This window comes from Ursus maritimus, unplaced genomic scaffold, assembly GCF_017311325.1.
Source record: "Ursus maritimus isolate PB19 unplaced genomic scaffold, ASM1731132v1 scaffold_10, whole genome shotgun sequence".
Classification (NCBI taxonomy): Eukaryota; Metazoa; Chordata; class Mammalia; order Carnivora; family Ursidae; genus Ursus; species Ursus maritimus.
The window spans coordinates 77,233,059-77,242,409 of record NW_024423344.1 but is presented as its reverse complement, the minus strand read 5'-3'; the positions used below and the strand labels follow the sequence as shown (position 1 = coordinate 77,242,409).

The window sequence follows — 9,351 nt, the reverse complement described above, 5'->3', positions numbered from 1 at the left end:
AGACCACTTCCATGTGGTTTAATAAAAACTGTCCCCAGTCATTTAAAAAAGGCCACTTGGGGAACAGGCCAGTAATAGAAAATGTTTATCACGTAAAATTTAACCATTTACCTGTCCAAAAAATCACCTTCGAACTTTAAGCCTTTATGTTGGATTGTTATATGGATATACGTTATCATAGCAAGAAACAGATTTGCAATGGGCTATAATTTTGGCAATTTGGCTAGTGTTTAAAAATGTGCTCATGAAGCAGTGACACTATTTTTATTAAAATAATGCAAATGATGCTAAATGACTCTCTTTCCACATGAAACGTGCTAGGTCGCTTCCAAGTCACCCCCACCCCAAACGACTCTCTTTCCACATGAAACGTGCTAGGTCGCTTCCAAGTCACCCCCACCCCAGCAAAACAAAACAAAACAAAACAAATCAGTCTGAGACTCACTTGAGTGTTTAATTCAAACCTATATTTGTAGTTTCTAAAACGTTGATCCACAGACCACTTTCTTGTTACACGTGTGTACCACTGAAAACAAAAGGCAGAGTATCACTGCCATCCCTGCAAAAGGAATGGCTCCTTTTCTAACATTCTTTAAAAATATACAATGTACGGTCCTTGCGCCTCAGCACAGGTGGTGACGTAATAAATACACTGGCCCGCCCGCTCTCCTCACTGCTGCGCAAGCACCGCCAACTACCTGTTATAAGCCCGCTCCTTTTTGGATTTCTCCAGGGCCTTGTCCATGGTCTTCTCATTCTCCCCTCGACATTTGGGACAGTACCACTTGCCCTTTGGTTTGTGATTCAGCCCCACGCAGGAGAAATGGAACCATTCGATGGGGCACTCGTCATTGTCACAGCCGATCATTTCTCCATAGGAGACCTGATTGCACAGACAGTATGTTGGCTCATTCGGGTCGATGGGAAGGTCTGCGGGGGAGGCTTCCCGCTCGGCTTTGGCCTTGGAGCGTTTCTTCTTCTTAGAGGCTTTTGCTTTCTTCTCCTTCGGCGTTCCTGAGGTGATGTCATCATGGTCGTGATTATTGGCTGCATTCTCTCGGTTCTCATTGTTGCGCTGTCGCCGAGACCTCTTGTTATTGGTCTTCTCCGCCTGCGTGATTGTCTCGCTCTTGGACTTATCCTGGCCAGCTTTGCCGCTGTGGCCAGTGGTGTCATTGACCTCCTGATGGGCCTCGAAGAGCTCCACGTGACTGTCCACCTGCCTGGTCCGGTTCTCCACCAGCTCCACCATCTGACTCACGATCTGGATCTTCTCGTCGCCCAGCTCCTGGCTCCGAATCAGGGCTCTCTGAATGCAGTGCAGCACTCTCCTCTTCTGGACGCCGTCTGTCTCGCGTTTAAACTTCTCATAATACTCATCCAGTTCCTTCAGGATTTCTGCAAAGGAAAAATAAGCATTATGTCCATTCTATAAACACTACTGAGTCTTTTATTTAAATTCTCTTGTCTATAAAAAGGTAATTGCAAAGGACAGAAATAATCAATGCATGATTTCCTAGTATGAAAATCCTATAACCCACAGGCCTTTTGAGCAGACTTTTTACCCCCCTATTGAAAAAAAATCCCTGGAACTAAATACAAAGGCCAACACTGTTCCCATTGAGCAAAGTGCCAGAGCTCCCCAAGGGGCTCTGTGCATTCAGAAGCATGGGTAACATTACTCCTGGGATTGGCAACTAAGGGGAAAAGTTTAAATTCAGGTGAAGCGCTGGTGCCCAAACTTTCACTTTCTATAAAATTAATTGATTTATGTCCTATATTCCCAGTTTTTATTCAAATATTCTTCTAACTAAAGGCCTTTATTCCCTTTATTTAAATGAACCAATGTCTAGAGAACGTATTAAATCAAAGAATGTGTATAAATATTACCTAGTGATCCAGAGCCTCAGTTTATCAGTTACATCTCTGTCACCCGACCCTGCTATTCCTCTGTATTACTAAAAACAAGACCGGTTTGTCACATAAGTCAGACAGTCTAGCTTTGCCTTAAAACAAAGGGGTCAGATTTTGCTTTTGCATTTACTGCTTAAGACAATACACATTCACATCTGTAAAAATCAACAGATTTTAAAACATTACCAAAACTAAAAAACTCTCAGTACTAAATTTAAACTTTGTACAGGTGGCGCCTGGCTGGCTCAGTGGGTAGAGCATGTGACTCTTGATCTTGGGGTTGTGAGTTCAAGCCCCACACTGGGTATAGCGATTACTTAAAAATAAAATCTTGGGGGCGCCTGGGTAGCGCAGTCGTTAAGCGTCTGCCTTCGGCTCAGGGCGTGATCCCGAGGCGTTCCAGGATCGAGTCCCACATCGGGCTCCTCCGCTGGGAGCCTGCTTCTTCCTCTCCCGCTCCCCTGCTGTGTTCCCTCTCTCGCTGGCTGTCTCTCTGTCAAATAAATAAAATCTTAAAAAAAAGAAAATCTTAAAACAAAAAAGTATATATGATTTTAAAATGTAATTTGGAAAGTGTAATTAGGCAATTTCTCAAGATACAAAAGTCGTTAAATAATCTTGATTGAAATAAGGAAAATAAATATTCTTGCCAAAAACCTATTTAAATATAAACAGAAATTCCAGAGTTATTTTCCCCAAAGAGTAACAAATCTAAATAGTATCAGGAGCACCTGCCTGGCTTAGTCAGAAAAGCATGCAACTCTTGATCTCGGGGTTCTGAGTTCGAGCCCCACGTTTGGTGTAGAGATTACTAAAAAATGAATAAATAGTATCAGATTCTTCTCCTGAAACCCTTTGCAGTCTCTTAAAATAAGGCAATTCTATTCTCCAGCTAGGAAGTGTGGGAGGCAGGATGTATAAAATGTAACCCTCATCCCTTCCAGATCTTATCTTTAAATAAACACATGAACTTAGACCAACACTGAAGCTTACCTAAATGTAAGTATTATTTTCCAGGCTATATTCTTAACGACAGCTCTGAAGATACTTCCTAAAAGAACAATGTAGACTATCTGCCCCCAGAAAGGAAGAATGCCATAGTCTCATAGTGTCTGGGAGGAATTGATTCTGAAAATAAATAGGCTCAACTTATCTAAGTTTTATTTCATAGATGTGAAAATAGAGGAGTTTCTGCGATTTATTTTTTAAATTAATTGCACATTACAAAGCTATTACTTGGTTTAATAGGTAACCAAATCTATAAAGACAATGTGAGCCTTTCATAGAAAAAACAATGTTATATCACTAACATAAAATTCAGTAACATACAGCTTTTTACATCACAAGCAAGCTTACATCCATGTGAAGCCTCATGTGAGGGAAAGAAACAAAAATCACACCACGAAATTACCAAGAATTCTGTTACCTGCACAATGGCATGCACTGCTTAGACTCCCCAAGCAAAGTCCTCTATCAACAGAGCCTGCAGAGCTCTGTAAACAAGAACACCACCAGGTCTAACTAGCCGGGCGCCCTGCCACAACACCAGGAGCTTCTCCAGCTCCATCAACTCCAACTGCTGCTGACCTTCCTTCTGAAAAGTCTCCACACCAATAGCTCTGTAGGGAAGCAATGGTACCGCGGAAAGAATTTAAGAACGAAATGAGACTATAGCAAAACTTCACCTCATCTACCCAACTATTAGAAATAGTATTTTAACTTTATATAAAGGCTGCACTGACGTTCGTTAAGAACCGGACTTCCATGGTGGGATGGGTATTTTAAAAATACTTGAAACATAATGCAAAAATAATTTTGAATATAATAATTCAAGCAAACCTCAAATACCACTTAAAGTGGGTAAACTAATTCTAATCCATCTTTCTGAACTAATCTCCAAGTGATGCATACTAAGGAAAGTCTGTTGGCCAAGATCGACTTTCAACGTAGGTCCTTACAACTAAAAGCGGTAAGTATGCAGCATTTCTCCAGTCTCCCGTGAGATCCAGCAAACGAGCCCCGAGCATCCCCAGCAGCTCGCCCAGCCGCCCCTCTCGGCAGGAGCAGCAAGCTCCGCAGCGGGGCTCCGTCCCCGGGACACCGGGTCCCGAAGCAGCAACACAGTAACCCTGGGGGTGCTACACCAATTTGAAGGTAAGTTTCCTGAGAGTGGTAGTGCACGGTGCCGGTGACGACGAATCCTCCCATCTTGGCTCCCCTGAGTCGCCGCCCCGCTCGGCGCACTCGGGGTCCCCGGGGCCGCCTCGTCCTCCCCGGGCACCGGCCCCGTGCCACTCACGCTTACACAGCTTCGCGCGGGCGCACCCGCGGGTCGCCGGAGGAGCGGCCCCGGGCCATCGGCTGGCCTGCCCACGAGTCCTTGCGGCCTGAGCGGGAGGCCTGAGCAGCATCCTCCGCAGCCCCCGAACCAAGGGTCCCCAGCCTCGCCCCGGTCTCCGGGCGCCGCCATTTCTCCGCGGCCGGAAGTGACCAGGCTCGGGTAGCTGAGGGACAGGGGCGGGGTCGGGCCCTCAGCCAATGGGGAGGGGGTCAGCGGGCGTCGCGCCCCGCCCCGAGAACCACCGCTCGTGGGGCTCGCCGGCCCGTAGGGCGGAGGCCAAGAGGGGCGCCAATCACAGCACAGGATCAACGACCACGGCCCGCCTCCGCAGCTCCAATGGCCAATCCGAGGCCGGAGGCCGGGCGACCCGAAGACATTCAAATCAACTCGACCTCCTCCCCCTCCCCGCCCCTCTGAAGAAAAAAGAAGGCAGCGGAAACAGAGACCCGTGCCAGTCACTGCGCAATGCCCACCCTCTTCCGGCTCAGCAACCAATAGCTCAGCAGCAGACTGATAAGGACATTCCATGGAGGACGCCAAGACCAATCACAAGGAGGCCAAAGCGGGACGTTCGCAATATGCTAATAAGACCCCTATAAAAGTCGCTGCGAAGCCCAGGCTCGGTTAGAGCGCGCAGGGGCGCCATCCCCGTGGGGGCTCCCTGTGCGGTCTGGGCGTGCGGTCGCTTCCCACCTCCCCCCACGCTTCCGTTTCCCTGCTGCGCAGCCCTGTAAACATTAGTAAACTCCGAGTGACGATCCACGTCCCATACACAGCCCCCAATGCCGTGCCTGACCTGGCTGGAAAGTTTCCCCAACAGCCAACAATTCCCAGCGGATACGAACCCTCGGCCTCTCTCCGGAACTCTGGGCAGCGGGGCTGCAGAGAACGACCCACAGGTCCTTTTCCCTGCCATGTTCCTCTGCAAGCCGACAAGCTTTGCCCGCGACCCCCGAGCACAGCAGATGAGCGACTTCGTCGCCCCATACTCCCTTCCCTTCCCTCCCCTTCCCCACCGCACGCACGGAATAAAGCCCTCGCCCTGCGAGAACTACACCCGGCCGCACCGCCCCTCGCACGTCGGCCCTCACTCGGTGTCCAGCTCCACGGGAGGCCCGGGAGGCCGGGCGGGGGCGGCGGCGACCCGGGCCTCACCGCGCGGAGTGCCGACCCCGGACTTTATGTAACACTCAGATTCGGGACTGGGTGGGGGTGGCTCTGGGGATGGCGAGCAGAGCCGGGGACCCGCCGCCCGCAGCGCCCTCCCAGCAGCCCTGCGCGCAGCCCCGTCGCTGCGCCCCTCAGCCCCAGCGACCGCGGCACATCCCTCCCTCGGCGCCCTAGCCTGCGCCCCCTGCGCCCCCTCCCCCGCAACACCCCGCCTCGTCACTTCACTACAAAGAGCGCTTTGCTCGCGCAGTCTGGCATTGAGACCTCTCGTTCCTCCTTCCTCCTCCGTGTCCCGGCTTCGCGCACAAGGACCTTGGCGAATCAAAGACGCTCCAGACCTTTTGTTCCTGCCCGGCCAGGGCCGCCACCGCGAGCCCGCGGCTCCTCCGGGTGGGGAACAGGACGGCCCGCGGCCCCGCGGCGCGCCGCGACCGGCGGGGATGGAGCGGCCGCCCCCGCCCATCCATCCCGCCGTACCTTGGTATTTCGCGTCTATCTCCCGCATCAGCGAGACGTTTCTCTGCAGGTCGAAAGGCAGAGACTCGATGGAGTCCAGGTAGTCCTCCACATAGTTCACCAGGTGGATCTGCTCCCCGTTGGCAGGGCTCAACATGGTTCACCGAGGTCCCCGGCGACTCGGCGCGGCTTTCCGCTTCCTCCAGCCCCCGCCCCCTCGGAGCCCAGCGCTGCAAAATGCAAAGCTCCCGCCCGCCGGCGCCCCCCCTCCGGCCGGCCCCGCGCCGCTACATCTGCGAGCCGCGCCGCCTGGGCCCGGGGACCCGGCGCCTGGCGGGCGGCGCCTCCGGCGCGCCTCGGGCGCGGGGGCGGGCGCGGCGGCGCGTGCGGGCGCGCACCCGCACAGGCGGGAAGCCGGGAACCGAGGGAAGCAGCGCGGGAAGGAGGCTGCACTGCCACTCCCACGCCGCCGCTTGTCAACTGGAGAACCCAAATACCAGTTTCAAACACTTGGGAAACATTCGGCCCCCCGCACCGCGCATGCGCCCCGCCCCCCATCGCCCCCTCCCCGCGGGCCCCGCCCCCGCTGCATCACGCCCCTCACCGGCCCGGCAGCGCGGGGGTGTGGCTTTGTCTGTCACTTTGGCTGGGGAGGGGGTCGCGGGGACAGGGGCGGCGGGCGAAGCGCAAACTTTACTAAGAGTTTCGCACTTGAAAGCAGAGCCTGTCGGGCGGCAATGCAGGACAGCTGGGGAACGTGGGGGAGCAGCCGGCCCCGCCGAAGACCCGGTCGGAACCGACTCAGTTGCGGGACCGCTACCGCCGAGGCCATCGTTCGCCAAAGGTGCCACCTCCCTACCCACACCCAGCCCCTCACTCTCCAGTGCCGCCCCGCGCAGCGGGGCATAAGTAAGGCCCGAAACAGACTGGCAACACCGAGACCCAATCCACTTGCCGCCCTCCCTCAGTAGACCAATCAAGACGGAGGAGAGGCGGGGCGAGTAAGGATAACTCCTCCCAGACCCCCGAGTACGAGAAACCCGCGTCCTACGAGGGGCGGAGCGAGGGGGCGGGCCGTGCCGTGCGGAAGTGGTGGCGCATGCGCACTTGCACGGCCAAGGCGGCCAGCTGCCCGGGAGGGAGAAGACCTACCATTAGGCGGCCGGACCACCGCTCCCAGCAACCTCAGCGGCTCGCGCGCCTGCGCGGTCCTCACCGCCTTCCCTTTGTGTCGCCGGCCGGAGCCCGGTGCAGAGCGGCTTGGAGACAAAGGGGCCCAAGAGGGGAGCTGCTTTCCGGACTGGGCTCCCGCAGAGGGCGGGCGATCCCGACCCCCTCCCGACTGTGCCCTAGGATCCGCTGTCATTCGAAAGACCACCCAAAGCGGGGCGGGGCAGACGTCCGGTCCCGGGAGTCCGGGGTTCTCTCCGAGTACCGTCTCGGCCCCTCCCCTCCCCCAGGGCCTCTCTCCCCGCCCTAAGCTCCCGGATTCGGGCTTTCTGAAAAGCCCGGCGCAGAAGATCCCGTTGCCTAGGCGACGGGCCCGCGCGCAAGCCCGCCACTTCCGGCCGAGGCCCCGCCCCGTGGGCGTGGTCGCGCTCCGCCTTTGTCCAGCGGGCAAAGGCCTGCTCCGCCGGGGTTCCTCCAGGGCGGGCCTCGGCGCGCCGCGGTCCTGCGCTGCTGGCGGTTTTCCTGCCCCCAGGTGGGCGGGCTGTCCTGTCGCGGTCTCCGGCGGTGGAGCTGGCTCCGCTCCGCCTGCCCGGTTCGGCCCGGGGGAGCGGGTGCCCTGGGCCCTGCGGATGCCCCTCCTCAGACTGCGAGTCCGGCGCTCGCCTGCTCCGGGAGGCGCGCTGTCAAGACCCAGGCGGTTGGTCGTTCGTAAAGTTACTGTATGTTAGGGGCTCCTGGCCGGCTCCTTCGGTGCAGCCTGCCACGCTTGATCTCGGGGTTGTGAGGTCCGGCCCCACCTCAGTGTAGCGAGAACTTACATCTTTAAATAAAAAATACATAACTAGAAATAAAAGCACGGTATGTAAGCCAGTAGTATTCCCGGTCAACCCAACGTATAGAGAATAGATTGTTAGCCGCGGCGGTGCATTTTGTGCTAGGGAGGCCCGTAGAGCAGATGACGCTGAATTGAGCAGTTTTGTCTTTGAAATGGATGGTTCTCCTGTTGCTACGGAGATAAACGACGACTGATAACGCTTTGAAGTAAACAGATTGGATCTTCACTACTAAAACCCATCATCCCTTCCCCACAGCAAAAGAATTTTCGCTCTGATACCGGGAGAACGGTTATGTTACTTATGGATTCGCACTTCTTTCAGTCTTGACCCAGTTTAAAGCAAATGATGAATGATATTTCATTTTATACAACAAAATTTATTGGCCACTAGTCTGCATGAGAGACTTGAATACTATGACATGCGGCAACGGAGACGTATGGAATAGAGAGACAATAACAAAGTTGATTAAGAAAAATAATTCCCTTTCTCCGAGATCGTAAAAATAATTTTAAAGTACCATAGCAAGAAATAGGTTCTCATAATCCTTGCATTTACTGCCTCTACGATGAGTCGTGTTTGTCCGAATTTAAGAATAAAGGTTAGAAATAACTTACCCCTTCCAACCATAATTAACCCAGTTTGAACTAGGTTATCTTTTTAAAAAATCACGATGCTATCTGAATAATGATTCCTTTCATGTTTTCATGGACTCCACAGACAGAGAAACAAAAGGTTATCTTAATCATTCAACAAGAAATATTTCATGAGTGCCTACCAGGTGGGAGCAACTGTTTATGCACTGGGGAGCCAGCACTGAAGGACGAACTTACATTCTGTAAGACGGTTGACCTTGTGGGCTAAAAGGTCAGAAGATACTTTATTAGCTTTACAAAGTTATTAAAATACATATCAATGACTTCACGGTTTTCTGAACAAGGTTAGAAGACCAAGAGCTAAAACATAACTAGGAGTGTGCATTTTAAATATACTGCTGAGGAAAGGTGTTTAGTTTTGAAGATACATTGAATCACCTCAGTTGTTTCAGTTCTGCTCTTTGGAGCATGTTGTAAAAATGGATACTAAACTTTTTTTTTTTTCCTGAATTATATTTCTCGTTTAACTGGTGATGCTCAAACCCATGGGAGTAAAAAATAAGAGGTGAATATAAAATTTTTTATATTTTGAGGTGCTTAAAAAATAAATGCTAACATATTTCTCTCCAACTTGAAATACCTTCAACAGTGCGCTACCTTATTTACTTTGAATTTGCAAGATTTGGTCTTGAAAGAAAATGTATTACTGAGAACTACATTTTTGGTTGTTGTCATTAAGGACTAGGAAATGGCATTCGAGATACTTTGGAATCATTAATTTTAACACACTTCTTTGTTCTGGCCTAGATTGGGGAGGAGTCACTTCAAAGTAACAGGATTCTCTTTTTGGGAGTGTATTTGCTAATAAATC

General features: G+C 52.4%; 1 protein-coding gene across 2 annotated transcripts; it reads right to left on the bottom strand.

Annotated features, from left to right (window-relative positions):
- Positions 1-445: 445 nt before the first annotated feature.
- ING1 (inhibitor of growth family member 1) lies at positions 446-7,774 on the bottom strand. Of its 2 annotated transcripts, none has more exons than XM_040624635.1 (2): positions 7,034-7,774; positions 446-1,398 (listed from the first exon to the last, which is right to left on the bottom strand). In XM_040624635.1, the coding sequence occupies exons 1-2, from the start codon at positions 7,245-7,247 to the stop codon at positions 695-697; spliced, it is 918 nt and encodes a 305-aa protein (XP_040480569.1). In that variant the 5' UTR covers positions 7,248-7,774; the 3' UTR covers positions 446-694. The 2 variants fall into 2 exon arrangements, with proteins under 2 accessions (XP_040480569.1, XP_040480578.1); XM_040624644.1 differs by lacking the exon at positions 7,034-7,774 and adding an exon at positions 5,903-6,107.
- Positions 7,775-9,351: the final 1,577 nt, after the last annotated feature.

Excerpts from the sequence above, each read along its gene's own strand:
- ING1 (XM_040624635.1), bottom strand. The coding sequence starts at position 7,247 with ATGACAGCGGATCCTAGGGCACAGTCGGGAGGGGGTCGGGATCGCCCG. Across the intron at positions 1,399-7,033 it reads GGTGGTCCGGCCGCCTAATG|AAATCCTGAAGGAACTGGAT; the intron begins GTAGGTCTTCTC and ends TTTCCTTTGCAG.